The sequence below is a fragment of the Syngnathoides biaculeatus genome, chromosome 6 (assembly GCF_019802595.1).
Source record: "Syngnathoides biaculeatus isolate LvHL_M chromosome 6, ASM1980259v1, whole genome shotgun sequence".
NCBI lineage: Eukaryota > Metazoa > Chordata > Actinopteri > Syngnathiformes > Syngnathidae > Syngnathoides > Syngnathoides biaculeatus.
The window spans coordinates 9,837,758-9,855,921 of record NC_084645.1 but is presented as its reverse complement, the minus strand read 5'-3'; the positions used below and the strand labels follow the sequence as shown (position 1 = coordinate 9,855,921).

The following is an 18,164-nucleotide window of genomic DNA, read 5'->3' as shown; positions in this document are numbered from 1 at the left end:
GAGAATCATACCCTTAGATCAGCATGAAACCATTCAAGGTTGGCTCTTTACATCCCCTGGAGGTTCTATATGAGTCTATGAGCAAATACATTACTGTACATCCAAACATTACGTCATGAAATACAGGAATCCAGTGATAAGTTGAAAACAAAAATGTATTTGAAAAAAACTCACAAAAAGCATCAATCATGTGTAGTTCAAGGGTAGTTGCATATCTATTTGCCAAACAGGCATTTAGCTCATACTTTGCAAAAAGTTGAAAATGTCACATTGATTGGCATCCATCAGTAATTCGGTGGGAATGTGTGTGAACATGGATTGTCCTTTCTAAGGTCACTAAGGCAAATGACCTAAAAATAGACATCATTTTAATTCATGATCAGATTATGTATGTTGGACATGCCATTCCATTTATTTTTTCACCCCACATTATAGAGGGTCTTTCTGCAGTCATTAGAGTAAATATGTGTATGTAAACCATCTGTATAACATTCTCAAAAGGGAAAAGTATGGCAGTAATTGAGCATACTGTAATTGCCTATTCAATTGAAACAATTGCATGTCGTACGTAACCTCAAAATTTCACAGATCAAGACCATAAAATGAGGACTCCCTGGATTACCCATGATACTTCATTTGCCATGATATACTGTAACATCCAGTTTTAACCACACAGGGGGAAGCGGAAGGTCTTGTTTCCTGTGCGGCAGCGTAACTCTGCACAATCCAAACACAGATGATATGGTTCCCCTTCATGGTTATCGACCAAATTCTGGGAAAGTGAGACAAAAACAATCAAATCCATCCACCCAGTCTGTCCCACTTATCCTCATTAGGATGACGAGCATGCTGGAGCCTATCGCAGCTGACTCTGGGTGAGAGGCGGGGCACACCCTGAGCTGGTCACCAGTCAATCACAGGGCACATATAAAAACCCAACCATTCACACTCACATTCAAGCAATGTAGAGTGGCCACTTAACCTACCATGCATGTTTTTGCGACGCAGGAAACTGCAGTACCCGGAGAAAACCCACATAGCATATAGATCACATCCAAACTTCAAACAGGCGAGGCCAGATTTGAACCCAACTACGTGGCAGATGTACTAACAAGTTGCCCACCGTGTCGCTATACAATACACTTTTTTTTTTTTAAAGCACTTTGTTGGTCAGTGTTCGGTTTCATTGTGTTTCACTGCACCTGAAGCTCATGAAGGCATTTCCTCAATTGCGTACTGAAGTCCCCAACACACCAAGCCAGGCTAACGTGGAATGATGGATCCTACAGGTTACAAGAGACGTGTTTGCTCTGTGTGCAGTTAAGGCTACAATTGATATTTTAGCACATACACAAATGTGTGCATCAAAATGTGTTCCTGAGTAACCTGATAAAAAGTGTCCAGCCGATAGTCTTTCAACGTTCTGTCCACCACCCGGACCAAATTTATTAACTCGGCATGGCCAGTTACAACCTCCATCCCTAAGAAGGTTCTGCAGAAGGAAAGGCTCTCAGATACTCAAAGGGAGTCAGAGAATGCAAATCAATATGCACACAGAAAAGAGTGAATGAATATCTTACTAAACAAACAAATCATGAAACTATTAATACAAAGATAGACCCTTGAGCATTACTATCAAGTCAATAAAAACAATGATTGTACCTTGTCTTCTCAGCATTGTTATAGACATTCAGTCTTGGTGCGGAGCACACAAATCTGTAAACAGAACCAATAATTATATTTATTTTTGTGTTTACACAAAGCACAGATCAATATTATTTAGATCATGCGTGTTTGTAACAGTCCTTAAATGACTTTTTTTTTTTTTTTTTTGGTAAAGTTGCATTTTTTTACTGCAGCTCAAATGTAATTCAAAAGTCAAGAGTCAGTCAGTAAGTTTTATCTCAGTCAGTGGTTCCCAAAGTGGGGTCCACGGACCCCCAGGGGGTGAGAACGTCTTTCTAGGGGATTCGCAACATGATGTCTGAGACAGAGTAATAATAAAATATTTTTCTGAAGAAAAGAACAAAAAAAATTATTTTCTTCTGTCTCGCTACATCTCACATCCTATCTATCCTATTTTGAGCCCAGCCCAGATGAGTGATTCAAGCACTTCATGCCTACTGCTGCATACATAGCTCTTGCTTTTTTCCAGTATGTCTGAGAAGAGGCGCAAGTGGAATAATACCTATGAGCGGTTTGCCTTTTTTGTGCAAACTGATCCAGATGTAATTGAGAAACCGGAATGCATCAAATGCAACAAAGTGCTATGCAACTCAAGCCTGAAACCGTCCAAAATTGCGAGAGCACTTCAAAACAGTTCATGGGGGAAACGGGGAAACCTCGACTCCAAAAGACAATTGTAGGCATTTGCGAGTTTGGACCCTACGCATGTTCACGAGTCGAGGAAGATATGACCAATGATTGGAAAAAGTTAACAGCAAATTGATTTATTACAAAGGAATGTGCAGTACAGATGTCCGGGTCTTATCTAGGTATCTGCTGCACACGAGACGTGTGTTTTCTGGCAGGATAGCCAAAGAAGAAAACAAAAGCTGCCCAGTAACATAAGTTTTTTTATATATATGGGTCCATGGTAAAAGTGCCTGACCCCCCCCAGTCTGATCCTGGGCCGGGATGGTAACTTTCCACTCCTTCTCTGGTGTCATTCGTCTCCACGGCAACGCCTGGGAGAGGAGGATGGCGCCAGCCGGTTTTCTGCGTACAAAGATCAAGGACAACCACCGGCTCCACAACACATCCTTGTCTGATTAGCAAATTGACAACACTTTCTGTTGATTAAATGTATAACGTCATATTTAAGCAAATAATAAATGTGCAATAAAAGCAAAATAGTCTTCACTATGCAGCAAAGAGAATGAGGTTCGATGCCGGTGCCAAGCTGCCGAGTCACAGATTTGTTACAATTGAACAACCTATTCTGGAAACGTCTTATCGGGTAAGTAAGCTAAACAATGAAGACAGTAACCTAATCCAGTGGATTTGAGTTCGTTTTCCAACAAATTATGACTATTGCAGGTGGCTTATTGATGTGCTTGAGCCAAAAAAAAAACCACACCATATCGCCGAAACTCTGATAAAACCCTGTGTCATCGACGTTGCCACAGCACTGCTGGACAAGACTGCAGTTCAGAAACTCGAAACAAGAGCATGTGAGCCACTAAAATTGAGTATTTCTTTGTATCAGAATGGCATAGCTGTGTCCAGCACTAAGTTATTGGCAAAAGTTGAGGTTGGGGGTCCGGGAGCTTTTTGAACGACTCACTGGGGTTTGGGCCCAGGTTGACTTTGGGAACCACTGATCTAAGTATATGTTATTCTATGAAGCTTATTATTTTTGTTGAACAACATTTCTAGTGTCTTTAGTACTTAATGCTGCTTCAAAAATTCCTCCATCTTTATTATGTTTCATTTTAAAAAGAATATATCACTGTAATTTATTTTTGCCATATGTTGAAATTCTTGCACGCACAGAAGGAAAACAAACCTTTTGCAGGGGGCCAGGCCTGCCTTGAGACCCTGTATGAAGGGCTGGATCCAGTGGTGTCTCAGGATCACTGTCTGAGACAGGCTGAGATGAAATTCCTCCTGAGGCGTCAAAACCACACCAAAGGCAGCTGCAGTTGAAAGAAGCGACTCCATGAACTCCCCAAATTCCTCTTCAGGTTTGTCTATTATGACAGGATAACAACCATTTCGTATGCGTAATTACCATAATGACAATTCATAACTACTGCAGTGTATAAAATCTTTTCATTCCATTGTATCAAAAGCCCTATTCATTAAAGTTGAAGAACATTCCCCTACTTTGTGAAACAATCTTCTAAAGTCTGAAAACTGTTATGTGAAAACTTTTTTGGTCAAGCCATGAAAGCAGCGGGTCAGGATAATATTCTGTGTTAAAATTGAGTAAAAACAGTAATTCTACTTATTGGTCATGTTATTTTGCAACAATATTCAATCCAGTCATCAATTTTTGATACAACTTTTGCTGAATTAAGTCTTGGGTGAACAGGAGCCTATCTCAGCTGACTTTGGTGAGATGCAGGGTACGTCCTGGAATGGTGGCGGTGACTGAACCCTCATCGACTAACTTTTAATGATTTCAGTTATTGGTGCCAAGGGTGGTGCAACCAGTTATTAGGTTTAGGTGGACTTACATTTTCACTTGGGGCGAGATAGGTTTGGATTTCCATCCCTGAATAAATAAATCACCATTTAGAACGTGCATTTTCACTTGGGATTTCATTGTGAGATGTTACAGAATTGGTTTCATGAGCTGAAACATTTTAGTGTGATAAATATGCAAAAAGAAAAAAAATGAGAACAATTTGGGAGTGCAACAAATCCACAGCACTGTATAGCCAGAGAACCATTCACACTCATATTGACAATTTAGAATCTTGAAAAAAAAAACATGCATGCTTTTGGGAGGAAACCAGATTACCTGGAGATCGTCCACGAAAGTACAGCTATGTGCAATACTTACATGGGAAATAAACATATGTTGCCCAATTTCCTCTCTCATGTTTAAAGGAACGTATACGGCCATCATGCAAAGAGCTGTCCTCAGTCTGTGTATCCACACCTTGTGGGAACATGGAAAGCAAACAACCAGGGAGAGGGAGCCTGTAGAGAACACATAATCCAGTTAAATGATTTCCTTTCATTTAAGATTTGTGACACAGACGTCTGGGTGAGAACACACATACACGAAAACAGTAAACATAACTTTAAATAATATTTTGCAGAGGAATACAGATTAATACATAGTGGTAGAAACAATCATTTGATTCCCTGCTGAACTTCTATGTTGACTCTCGACAGTTTGTTTTTTAGCATGGTAACAGACAGCATTATTCTAAATGCATAAAACACACTATTTAAAATGTATACAATGTTGTGGATTTTAGTGAATGAATTAAGAACTGTATTTGATGCCCTACAAATCCGCCAGAATTTTGCCATGTGGCACATACTGTCGCTATGCACACTTAACTGATTAGCACAACTCCTGATCTCAAGCCATTATGTGTATAAAGCTGAATCAATTTCTTCATTTCTCTCCACAGTACACCCGTGGGAAAAGTCTTTAGCCTATAATGTCTGGGTCCAAATATGTCAGGGGCAAAATTATAGAAGAGCTGGAAGTCTGAAACAGGTTACAAACGCAATTACAAAAAGGCTGGGTGAGAAGCTGACCATCATTTCCCACGATTGTTGAGCTTCATGCAGAATGGCTTGAGGATGATCATGAGAATGCTACGAGTGTACTCAAAGTGAATAGCAGGGAACTCTTGATCTGCCTGGTAAAGAAGGGAACTGTACAGACCCGCCTCAGCCTGGCAATGAACTAATGTCATGACTCAGAGAAGGCTGGGGAGAGACTAGTGTATTCAGATTAATTTTTACTTAAAGTTAAAAGTTTACTTCTATGTGAGTAAACATACAACTTCAACAAATGCAAAATACCGTAGTTATTTGCCACATGCCTTGACTATTTGTGGGAGACAGACTACGACCTACCTTGGTGTAGGAGATACTTTCTCAATTTTAGGCACCTTTTTCATTGGGCCATCAGTGTTGTCTCGGTCTTGCTTACATTTTCGAGAAAAAGTGTTATGGTCTGTATCCGCGTCTGCCTGCACACCACCACCATCACTTTCCTCATCCGAGCTACTGCTATAGCCAACTAACATCTTTCACCAACTACTCTCGAGGTCGGTATGGAAAAGAAAAAGCAACAACCGTTCCGACATAATATGCCTTCCTTTTAAATCTGCTGGATCACATTTGGCTGAGAAAGACGACGACTTCCGGCGTAAACAACTTGTTCTGAGTTCTCATCATTTGCTTCCCCCTCGAAACATTAACTGCATCGAATGTCTTCCCACATCATGCGGACACAACGTGTGCCCAATTTAGCAATGTGTGGACTGTATATTTTTCCCAATATGTTCTCAACGCACCTGGGCGTACCTTACCAGAAAATCCCTCCAAATGCATATAAATATGAATGAACAGAGAATTACTGGATGCATAAATTGTTCCATGATGTTACATACAATATGTTGCAATCTGTAGAAACGAGGGAAAAGAACAATGATCATCAATCATGAGCAATCAATGACGACTTTTTCACACGGACAGACGCTTTGTTCCGTTCTTTGTGCGTGTGTGCACGCGCCCGTTCCTACCCTATTCATGTTCCCGTGCGCGGGGGGCACCGCAGACGGAAGCTGGCTTGCAGCTAGCTAGCGACCAATATGAAATGCTCATATTTACCCTTAGCGATTACACACCCTTTTAGTCAAATAAATGTAAACGTAAAACGGTGACATTGATGGGCATTTTGTTAAACTGAAGCGGATATTCACACCCTTATAGCGAGCCACAAAACCCTTTATTTCGACTGCATCGGCCACAGAAGCTTTTCAACAACAGAACATCCTAGCAGCGCTTTTCAGATGAGAAGATGGAGTCTTTTTTTGGGAGAAACTAATGTACGTCAAAGTGGCAATATGTATGCGTAGGCTATGTAAACACAAGTTGGTAGCTGCTTTTAGTATACGACCAAAAGCCAGTATGCGGCGTCGGTTGCTCGTGTGTCTAAAGCTAATGTTGCTACCCTATCCTGTTTACGCTGATGCTTTGGGGAGACGTTTATTATTGCCAAGATGCGCAGACACCGCCATTCATCTAGCGCCGATTTACTGTGTTTCATCAATGAAAAGAACAAGTCGTGGCGACTAAGCTACCAAATATGTGATAGTTGTATAATTTGTTGTAGGTTATTCTTAACATTATTTTGCCCATGTTTTCCTCATTACCTTTCAATGCCAAGTGCTTGGTACTAATAAAGTGAGGTCCCCATTATTAACAGATTTCAGTCGCTAACATGATGAGGATTTTTTTTTTATTAATAAAGTTACTCTAACAAAGGCAAAGACTAGTAGTTTGACACAAAGAATTTGTATGTCTTTGATTCAACCTAATGCATAATGAATGCCCTTTTGTCTGCACAGATACCTCACAAGTGTGAAGAAGTTGGATTTTCATCACGTTATGCACAAACATCAGCGTCCTCCCCTTTATAAGCACTGTTCCTCCAGCAATCACCTTGAGGGAGTTCTTCAGTGTCTTTGGCAGTCATGGAGTGAGTTTGTTTTTCTGTCATAACACACTGAAACACGACATATTCTAAATACTAGCTAACAGTTTATTTTACTCACTGTAGCTGGGCCACTCCTGCTGTCAAACTAAATCCATACACACGAACCCGCATGACAGAGGCCTGGCAGCAGCATGGTGTTTCTCAGCCTCAGGTCCACACCGTGCCTCCCGGAGCTGAAAATTCCCTTGGCTGTACTGTGTATGGAATCGTCGTGCAACAAGAGTCCACATCAATACAGCAACAGCAGCAGACCCAACATGGACAACACAACCAGCAACACAGTGGGAATCAGCAGCATGGAAGTGGGCAACATAGTCAGCAGCACTCTGCTCAGGCCCAGCAGACCAGCTTGCAGGTAGGGACTGATGGAGGGCACAAGTGCGGGGCATGTGGACATGATATCTCCCACCTGGCCAACCCCCATGAGCACCAGTGCATGGTAAGTCAGGACAGATCTTTCCAGTGCACCCAGTGCATGAAGATTTTCCACCAGGCTACAGACTTACTAGAGCACCAGTGTGTTCAAGTGGAACAGAAGCCCTTTGTGTGTGGCTTGTGTAAGATGGGCTTTTCCTTGCTCACATCTCTGGCCCATCACCACTCATCACACAACAGCAGCAATCCAATGAAGTGTTCAATATGTGAGAAGACGTACCGGCCCGGATCTTCTGGAAGCATGACCTCCAACTCCTCAGCGACCAATGCCCAGCAACGCAGCAGTCTGAGGGCATCAGCCAGCAGCAGCTCGTCCATTCTCCCCTTCCCGTCAGCCCGCGACCGCCCATACAAATGCTCTGTTTGCCAGAAGGGTTTCAAACACTTATCAGAACTCACCCGTCATGATAGGGTGCATACAGGCGAGAAACCCTTTAAATGTGACACGTGTGACAAGGCTTTCAGCCAATCCTCACACCTTCAGCACCACCAGCGGACACACAGCAACGAACGCCCTTTCAAGTGTGCTGTTTGTGAGAAAAGCTTCAAACACCGTTCCCATCTGGTGCGCCACATGTATGTGCATTCCGGAGAGCACTTATTCAAATGCAACTTATGTGAGTTGCATTTTAAAGAGTCGTCCGAGCTCCTTCACCATCCCTGCCACCCGCAAGGCTCTCGCCCCTTCCGCTGTGCCACCTGCGGAAAGGGATTCAAACGACCGTCAGACCTTCGCCAACATGAGCGGACGCACTCTGAGGAGCGTCCCTTCCACTGTGATGAGTGTCAGATGAGCTTCAGACAGCAGTATGCTCTGGTGCGCCACCGCCGCACTCACAAAGATCCAAACGACCGGCCGTTCAAATGCAATCTGTGCGACATGGGCTTCATGCAGCCTTCGCACCTCCTCTACCACCAGCATGTGCATGGCATGGACAACCTGTTCAAGTGTGCCTCATGCCAGAAGGAGTTCAGCCAATCAGGAGAGCTGCTTAGGCACAAGTGCGGAGAGTCGCCCAACACGGTGCCTGACAAGCCATATAAGTGTGACGTCTGTGGCAAGGGCTACAAGAAGAGTTCCACGTTGCAACGGCATCAAAACTCTCACTGCCAAGACAAGCCCCTTAAGTGCTCCCTCTGTGACCGCCGCTTTCTCTCTTCCTCTGAATTTGTGCAACATCGCTGCGACCCATCCCGGGAAAAGTCACTCAAGTGTCCGGACTGTGAGAAGCGCTTCAAATACTCCTCAGACCTCAATAGACACGTACGTGTGCACACTGGGGAGAAACCGTACAAGTGCGAACATTGCAACAAGTTCTTCAAACAACGGGAACATATGACCAAGCACCAGAGCACACATTCGAGAGAGGGACAGTTTAAGTGTGTTTGGTGTGGTGAGCGTTTCAGTGACTTGGGCTCTTTGCAGGATCACACAGTACAGCACACAGCTGATGGAGGGGACTACCCTGTGTCTCAGTGCATGTAACACAATCCTTTCGTGGAATCTATTAACTTGGATGTTCTCTGCAAGCACGGTTCTACTAAGCAGTACAGTTTTGGTTTAGTGAGGTATACTGTTTCTTTGCGTTTTACCAAAACTTGTGAAGTATACCAGAATTGGCATTTTATCATTTTATCATGGACATCCTACTGAAGCACCAACTTCTTTGGTTATGGTACCAAAAAGGTGGAGCTAGACACACATGGGAAAAGCACAAAACTCTTCATTTCCCAAGGTGTTCAGGTGTGTTCGGATCTGATAAACCCTCATCACGTTGGCATTTGGACAACCCAGTGTGTATCCGGGATAGTAAATATGTTAATATCATACCATAACCTCCAGACAGGGCTATTCACCGATTAATTGAACAAAGAAAATTACCGTATCCTAAGTGGAAGAAAATGGATGGATGGTTTTCTTCCAGTTTAATTCATTATATTGTAAGACAAGAATGCACCAAATTTTATTTGACCGTTCAACAGTCTCACTACTCCTTTCATAAGCAATAACCATGCCACCATCACCACAAAGTGTTTTTGTACTAAACTAAATCTTGAACTATCTGAAGATTGCATTCCATAATACTCTTCCCACCCTTAACATTTACTTTTAGAAGGCCGATTGTCACCCTAGTGCAAAAAAGAACTTGCTCCATCTACTTAACTAACAAGTGTTTTACAAAAATATGGCATTTGCCCGTTAGAGATAAAGATCATTATTTGCAGATTACCTTCATTTTTGTTTTGGTGAGAATAATTTCAAAAGAAAATATAAAGATATATTAACCAACATCAAGCATACTTGCAGTCAAAGCCTGCCTGTAGTTTGGACCCCATAGATGTCACCAAATTGGGATTGTCTTTACTTTGTTTAGACCCCACCCAGCCACCTTCACTCGCTTCTTGATTGTGGGTCTTTCGACTTTCTCTTTGATTTTTATTAAGTACAAATCATATTCTTGGAAATTGAGAGAGAAAAAAAGGGCTCCAATTATTAGATAGCAAAAACATTTTTGTGAAACATACTCAAATGAAACTGACGTCAATCATGTCTTGATTGTTGAAATTAAGACCATATTGGTATATTCACAGAAGTGCCACAACAATGCAACACCATCACTTACACAATACAGTGTAATGATATAAGTTAGAAACCTCCATCTAATAGTTCAGTAACCTGCAATTAGTTACACCGGAACTAAAAAAAAAAAAAAAAAAACAATATTAAGACAGCTTGTCATTTATATTTTGCAAGTCGACAAAATGTAGTTGTTCTGTCCTACCTGACTGTAGATTCATCTCGATATTAACCGCCTCCACGATTCCGAATTGGCCAGCCAGAGAGTATTAATAGCACTTCATCTGTAAAATAATGAGAAAGAAGTTGAACATCCAACAAAGAATGCAGTCAATGAATTTTCTTCTCCTCTCTAACATTTCTGACGATTGGCCTCTTCTTTTTTTTGTATCTCCACTGGCAAATGTTTTTTTTTCAGGTCATACACATCTAAAGCCCATATAATGTTTCACTACCTAATTCTGCACAACTTTGGTTTTTTAAGTGATTTTATGTTCCTCACAAATGAAACACTCAGGATAACCTGAACGTAAAGACAAGTCATTGTTTTCTAATAGATTCTGTTAATGGACTAGTGTGAGGATTTTAGTGGTTGAGGGTTTCTCCTCTAGGGAAATAGTTTTTGCATGTGTGGTTTAAATGTACAAATCCCTAAAATTGAAACTTTTTTGACATTCAATAAGTACCTGTATTCCGTTTATTAAAAGCGTCCCTTGGAGGTCAGAGCTGTACATAATGGTTGTATGTGACTTGGGCTACCTGTCAAAATCAGTCTTTCACAAAATTGTATTTAAAGATGTTATTTGTATTATTGCTACTTTTTAACCATGTGAAATGTTTTGACAAATGTTTTTGCTGTCTGTGCTGTCCAAGTAGTCAGGGGTGCCACCAGGGATTTTGGACCCTATTGGGGTGGGGATCACTGTGGGCTCAACCACTTTAATAAAGCAAATTGAAAATACATTGCAATACTTTGAACGAGAGCCCCTGTCAGTCATTTGTCCTTAGAACCATCATCACTCTAACCCCCACACAGTCTCAATGGCACCCCAGGACGTAGTGATTTATCAGTATGCTGAAGGTTGTCTTAAGATAAAGGTGTGAGTGTGTAAATGTAGACTGTATTTGGTTAAACAATGGAATACATACGGTAGTGACAAAATGTCATTTGAAGGGTACACAGACATTTGCATTTAAAAAGAAAATGTAGTCTTCTGTCATGTAGGGTGAACCTACAACAAAATACAGCAATTATCCTTTAGATTCCCTATTGAGTTAAAAATTATGCTAAGCCTGGTGCTAACTCAAGTTGGAATAATGCTTAGACGCCAGGTTTATAACTCTCTCCAATTCAGTTTCTATTAATTTCGGAATCCCTGTGCTTCCCGAAGAGGGATCCCTCTTCAAATTGCCCCATAGAAGTGCTGTAAAAAGGTATTCGCCCCCTTTCTGATATCTGCTTTTTTATATTGCATATCACACACAAAGTTTTCAAATCAATCCATCCATCCATATTCTTAGTCGCTTATCCTCAAAATGGTCGCAGAGGATTCAAATCCTCAAACCAATTTTAATATAGACAACCCAAGCAAATACAAAATGCAGTGTTCACAGTTTGATTTAAAGATGAAAAAAAAAAACACTAAACCTTTCTGACACTATGAAAAAGTAATATCAGTATTTGAAAACTGCATTTTGTTATTCCTTGAGTTGTCTCTGAGTGATATTAAAATGTATTTGTTGATTTGAAACATTTGTGTGTGATGGGAAAAAAATCAGGGGTCAAATTCTTTTTCACGGAACTCTAGTCACAGTTTGTGTTTCATGAAAATGTATTTTTATTTTGACTTATTTTCTGTTAAAACAAAGTGGAGTCCTCTGCCACTTTGTTTTATCACCTGTACATGTCTGACATTGGCATCATACAACTTTAAGAATAATGTGTGTGACAAGTGTGGATTTTTATGCTTTATTAATAATTATTCATTTTAGATGTGTAGGAAAGAAAGATGTTGGTGTTGACTGAAGTGGCTATATTACTAAAATATCTAATTTGGAGATTTTATTCCCATCAATTTATTTTGTTTAAATTACTAAATTTAACAAAGGTTAATAATTTAGAAAGTGGAAATATGACAATAAACATGGCAATGCATAAAAATTGGAGGGTCATTCTTCATATTTAACTTACCGGAATATATACAATGAAGAAAACAAGTATTTGAACACCCTGCTATATTGCAAATTCTCCAACTTAGAAATCATGGAGGGGTCTGAAATTTTCATCGTAGGTGCATGTCCACTGTGAAAGAGATAATCTAAAAAGAAAAATGCAGAAATCACAATGTATGATTTTTTTTAACGATTTATTTGTGTGATACAGCTGCCAATAAGTATTTGAACACGTGAGAAAACCAATATTAGTATTTGGTACAGTAGCCTTTGTTTGCAATTACAGAGGTGAAACGTTTCCTCTCGTTGTTCACCAGGTTTGCACACACTGCAGGGGGGATTTTGGCCCACTCCTCCACGCAGATCTTCTCTAGATCTGACAAGTTTCTGGGATGTCGCTGAGAAACACGGAGTTTCAGCCCTCTCGAAGATTTTTTATTGTGTTTACGTCTGGAGACTAGCTAGGCCACGCCAAAATGTTGATATGCTTCTTATGGAGCCACTCCTTGGCTTTCCTGGCTGTGTGCTTCGGGTCATTGTCATGTTGAAAGACCCAGCCACGACTCATCTTCAATGATCTGACTGAGGGAAAGAGGTTGTTCCCCAAAATCTCACAATACTTGGCCATGGTCATCCTTTCTTTAATACAGTGCATGTGTCATGTCCCATGTGCAGAAAAACACCCCCAAAGCATGATGCTACCACCCCGATGCTTCACACGAGGGATGGTGTTCTTGGGATGGAACTCATCATTCGTCTTCCTCCAAACACTGTTAGCGGAATTATGACCAAAATGTTTCATTTTGGTCTCATCTGACCACAAAACCTTCTCCCATGACGCCTCTGTATCATCCAAATGGTCAGTGGCAAACTTAAGACTGGTCTTGACATGTGCTGGTTGAAGCAGGGAACTTTCCATGCCATGCATGATTTCAAACCATGACGTCTTAGTGTATTACAAACATTCACCTTGGAAACGGTGGTCCCAGCTCTTTTCAGGTCTTTGACCAAGTCCTGTCGTGTAGTCCTGGGCTGATTTCGTTCTAAGGATCATTGAGACCCCATGAGGTGATATCTTAGATGGGGCTCTACTTCGATTGAGATTGACTGTCAAGTTTAGCGTCTTCCATTTTCTAATGATTGCTCCAACAGTGGACCTTTTTTCACCAAGCTGCTTGGCAATTTCTCTGTAGCCCTTTCCAGCCGCGTGGAGTTGTAAAATTTTGTCTTTGGTGTCTTTGGACAGCTCTTTGGTCTTGGCCATGTAACAAGTTAAGTCTTACTGATTGTATGGTGTAGACAGGTGTCTATGCAGCTCACGACCTCACACAGGTGCATCTGATTCAGGATAATACATGGAGTGGAGGTGGACTTTTAAAGGCAGACTAACAGGTCTTTGAGGGTCAGAATTTTAGCTGATTGACAGGTGTTCAAATACTAATTTGCAGCTGTATCACACAAATGGTTAAAAAAATCATAGCCAGGAAACCAAGGAGTGGCTACGTAAGAAGCATATCAAGGTTCTGGCGTGGCCTAGCCAGTCTCCAGACCTAAACCCAATAGGAAATCTTTAGAGGGAGCTGAAACTCTGTGTTTCTCAGCGACAGCCCAGAAACCTGTCTGATCTAGAGAAGATCTGTGTGGAGGAGTGGGCCAAAATCCAATCCAATCCAGGTGTGCAAACCTGGTGAACAACTACAGGAAACGTTTGACCTCTGTAATTGCAAACAAAGGCTACCGTACCTAATATTATTAACATTGGGTTTCTCAGGTGTTCAAATACTTATTTGCAGATGTATCACACAAATAAATCGTTCAAAAATCATACATTGTGATTTCTAGATTTAGTTTTTTGATTATCTCGCTCACAGTGGACATGCACCTACGATGAAAATTTCAGACCCATCCATGATTTCTAAGTGGGAGAACTTGCAATATAACAAGGTGTTCGAATACTTATCTTCTTCACTGTACACGTATTCAAGTACTGGTCTTATGAGTGCTGAATTTTGTGGAGTGTGGACAAAACAAATACAATAGCTATTTAAGACATGACATTGCACAGTATTTGTAAAATACTGTCTCTCACCTCTGGACACGTCCAACCCATTGAAATCTGCTTTCATCATCATCATCCTCCCTCACAACATCCATCAACCTTTTCTTTTGTCTTCCTCTTGCTCTTTTGCCTGGCAGCTCCAACCTCAGCACCCTTCTGCCAACATACTCACTCTCTCACCTCTGGACACGTCCAACCCATTGAAATCTGCTTTCATCATCATCCTCCCTCACAACATCCATCAACCTTTTCTTTTGTCTTCCTCTTGCTCTTTTGCCTGGCAGCTCCAACCTCAGCACCCTTCTACCAACATACTCACTCTCTCACCTCTGGACACGTCCAACCCATTGAAATCTGCTTTCTCAAACCTTGTCTCCCAAACATCTAACATTTTTTCTAATGAGCTCATTTCTAATTCTATCCAACCTGCTCACTCCTAGAGGGAACCTCAAGATCTTCATTTCTGCCACCTCTGTCCTATTTTGATACTCTGTCACAGGCTTTATCTAGATCCACAAAGACACAATATCACTCCTTCTGACCTTCTCTGCAAATTTCCATTAACATCCTGAAGGAAAATGCATCTTTCCAAAGCAAAGCAAATTTATTTGTATAGCACATTTCATACACAAGGTACCTCAATGTGCTTTGCACGAGTTTAAGCATTTGAATACAAATAATAAAACGTTTAAAACAAGTAAAAAATTAAAATACAAATTCAAATACAAGATCCAGGATACAAGCGGCCAAAATGAGTTTCATCTGCAGGATGTCCGGGATCTCTCTTAGAGATAGGGTGAGAAACTCGGTCATCCGGGCGGGGCTCTGTGTTGAGCCGCTCCTCTTCCTTATTGAGAGGAGCCAGATGAGGTGGATGGGCCATCTGATTCGGATGCCTCCTGGACACCTCACTGGTGAGGTGTTCCGGGGACATCCCAACGGATGAGACCTCGGGGATGACCCAGGACACGTTGGAGAGACTATAAGTCTCGGCTGGCCTGGGAACCCCTAGGATCCCTACAGAAGTGCTGGAAGAAGTGGCTGGGGAAAGGGAAGCCTGGGTATCCCTGCTAAAGCGACCGCCCCCGCGACCTGACCCAGAAAAGCCGTAGAAGATGGATGGATATTTTGTGCAGACAGTGTAATCTGAAGGAGGTTACCAACTGCAAGGATGTGGTGGGGGAGAGTGTAGCTCGACAGCATAGGATGGTGGTGTCTGTAATGACTCTGGTAGTGGGTAGGAAGACGAAGAAGACAAAGGTAGAGCAGAGAATCAGGTGGTGGAAGTTGAGAAAGGAAGAATGTTGTGTGGCCTTCCGGAAGGAGGTGAGACAGGCTCTAGATGAACAGGAAGAGGTCCCGGAAGACTGGAATACTACTGCCAAGGTATTAAAAGAGGCAGGCAGGAGAGTACTTGGGGTATTTTCTGGTAGAAAAGGGGAGAAGGAGACTTGGTGGTGGAACCCCAAAATACAAGAAGTCGTCCAAGGTAAGAGATTAGCGAAGAAGAAGTGGGACACTGAGAGGACTGAGAGGCGTAAAGAATACATTGAGATGCGTTGTAGGGCGACGGTAGATGTGGCGAAGGCTAAACAAGAGGCATATGAGGACATATACTACAGGTTGGATACGAAAGAAGGAGAAAAGGAGCTCTACAGGTTGACCAGACACAGGGATAGAGATGGGAAGGATGTGCTGCAAGTAAAGGTGATTAAGGATAGCAATGGAAATATGTTTATTGGTACCAGTAGTGTACTAAGTAGATGGAAAGAGTACTTTGAGAAGTTTATGAATGAAGAAAATGGGAGAGAAGGTGGAGTAGAAGATGCAAGCATCAATGACTGGCAAGTGGCTTTGATTGGTAAAGGAGAAGTTAGAAAGGCACTGAACAGAATGAAAAATGGAAAAACAGTTGGTCCTGATGACATACCAGTGGAGGCATGGAAGCAATTTGGTGAGGTGGCTGTGGAAACTTATTCAATAGAATACTAGCGGGAGAGAAGATGCCAGAAGAATGGAGGAAACGTGTGCGAGTCCCCATTTTTAAGAACAAAGGCGATGTTCAGAACTGTGGAAACTACAGAGAAATAAAGATAATGAGCCACACAAGGAAGTTATGGGAATGAGTAGTGGAGGCAGAATTAAGTATCTGTGAGCAACAGTATGGTTTCATGCCAAGAAAGATGCATTATTTGCGTTGAGGATGCTCGTGGAAAAGTCCAGAGAAGGTCAGAAGGAGCTACAGTGTATCTTTGTAGACCTAGAGAAAGCCTATGACAGAGTACCAAGAGAGGAACTGTGGTACTGCATGCGCAAGTCTGGTGTGGCGGAGAAATATGTTAGAATAGTACAGGACATGTATGTGGGTAGCAGAACAGCGGTGAGATGTGCCGTTGGTGTGTCAAAACAATTTAAGGTAGAGGTGGGACTGCATCAGGGTTCTGCGCTGAGCCCCTTCCTGTTTGCGGTAGCAATGGATAGGCTGAAAGATGAGGTTAGACTGGATTCCCCTTGGACCATGATCTTCGCAGATTATATTGTGATCTGCACTGAAAGCAGGGAACAGGCGGAGGGACTGTTAGAAAGATGAAGGTACACACTGGAAATGAAATGAAGAATGAAGATTAGCCGTAGTAAAACAGAATATATGTGCCTGAATGAAAGGGGCGGAGGAGGAAGAGTGAAGCTACAGGGAGAAAAGATCACGAAGTTGGACGACTTCAAAGACTTGGGGTCAACAATACAGAGCAATGGAGAGTGTGGCAAGGAAGTCAAGAAACGGGTCCAAGCGGGGTGGAACAGTTGGCGGAAGGTGTCTGGTGTTCAATGTGACAAAAGAGTATCCACCAGGATGAAGGGCAAAATTTATAAAACAGTGGTGATGGTGATAAACGGATTAGAGACGATGGCCCTGAAGAAACAACAGGAAGCGGAACTTAAGGTAGCAGAAATGAAGATGTTGAAGTTCTCACTTGGTGTGAACAGGTTGGATAGGATTACAAATGAGCTCATTAGAGGCACAGCCAACGTTGGATGTTTTGGAGACAAGGTTAGAGAGAGCAGACTTCGATGGTTTGGACATATTCAGAGGCGAGAGAGTGAGTATGTTGGTAGAAGGGTGCTGAGGTTGAAGCTGCCAGCAAAAGAGCGAGACGAAGACCAAAGAAAAGGTTGATGGATGTTGTGAGGGAGGATGATGCACGAGATAGGCTTAAATGGAAAAAGATGACACGCTGTGACGACCCCTAACAGGACAAACTGAAAGAAGAAAAAAAAAAAGAATCCTCTTAACTGCCAAAAACAATTATCTCAGTTTTGTTGTGATTCAGTTGAAGAACATTTTGGTTCCTCCAGTTATTTATCTGCTTTAGACTTTGACACAACACCTCAATTGAACTCTAGTCATCTGGAGACACTGCTATATATAACTGTGTCATCTGCATAGCTATGAAAATTAAAGTTCTAGAAAATTTGACCTAAGGGTTGCATACACAAGCTGAACAGACCCTTGAGGGACCCCATAGGTCAATGCCGTTTGCTGAGATTAAGCATTCCCAATGGTTACAAAGTACTGGAGCTCTTTTCCTTCAGGTAAGACCATAACCATTTGGCCCTACCCAGTTTCAAACCTTTTCAGCAGTATAATATACCAAATAAAAGCCACACTGACATCCAACAAGACCAAAACTGACACCTTTCCTGACACAGTATTAAACCTAATATCA

The 18,164-nt window shown here is 41.8% G+C and overlaps 2 protein-coding genes across 4 annotated transcripts; one reads left to right on the top strand and one right to left on the bottom strand.

The window, feature by feature from the left end:
- Positions 1 to 137: 137 nt before the first annotated feature.
- usb1 (U6 snRNA biogenesis 1) lies at positions 138 to 6,017 on the bottom strand. Of its 3 annotated transcripts, none has more exons than XM_061821946.1 (7): positions 5,548 to 6,017; positions 4,511 to 4,650; positions 3,509 to 3,638; positions 1,663 to 1,716; positions 1,387 to 1,492; positions 1,203 to 1,283; positions 138 to 772 (listed from the first exon to the last, which is right to left on the bottom strand). In XM_061821946.1, the coding sequence occupies exons 1-7, from the start codon at positions 5,718 to 5,720 to the stop codon at positions 665 to 667; spliced, it is 792 nt and encodes a 263-aa protein (XP_061677930.1). In that variant the 5' UTR covers positions 5,721 to 6,017; the 3' UTR covers positions 138 to 664. The 3 variants fall into 3 exon arrangements, with proteins under 3 accessions (XP_061677930.1, XP_061677929.1, XP_061677931.1); XM_061821945.1 differs by having other exon boundaries at positions 3,509 to 3,692; positions 5,548 to 6,010; XM_061821947.1 differs by lacking the exons at positions 1,203 to 1,283; positions 1,387 to 1,492 and having other exon boundaries at positions 3,509 to 3,692; positions 5,548 to 6,014.
- A 125-nt stretch (positions 6,018 to 6,142) lies between these two features.
- LOC133501854 (zinc finger protein 319-like) lies at positions 6,143 to 9,992 on the top strand. The gene is made up of 3 exons (XM_061821943.1): positions 6,143 to 6,524; positions 7,047 to 7,177; positions 7,259 to 9,992. Exons 2-3 carry the CDS (start codon positions 7,173 to 7,175, stop codon positions 9,114 to 9,116), a joined length of 1,863 nt encoding a protein of 620 aa, XP_061677927.1. The 5' UTR covers positions 6,143 to 6,524; positions 7,047 to 7,172; the 3' UTR covers positions 9,117 to 9,992.
- Positions 9,993 to 18,164: the final 8,172 nt, after the last annotated feature.

What these genes read in the sequence shown, in the direction of transcription:
- usb1 (XM_061821945.1), bottom strand. Translation starts at nt 5,720, where the DNA reads ATGTTAGTTGGCTATAGCAGTAGCTCGGATGAGGAAAGTGATGGTGGT. An exon ending in GGCCTGGCCCCCTGCAAAAG is followed by an intron (nt 1,717 to 3,508) that starts GTTTGTTTTCCT and finishes TTCTGTTTACAG; the next exon opens with ATTTGTGTGCTCCGCACCAA. An exon ending in AACAATGCTGAGAAGACAAG is followed by an intron (nt 1,493 to 1,662) that starts GTACAATCATTG and finishes TTCCTTCTGCAG; the next exon opens with AACCTTCTTAGGGATGGAGG.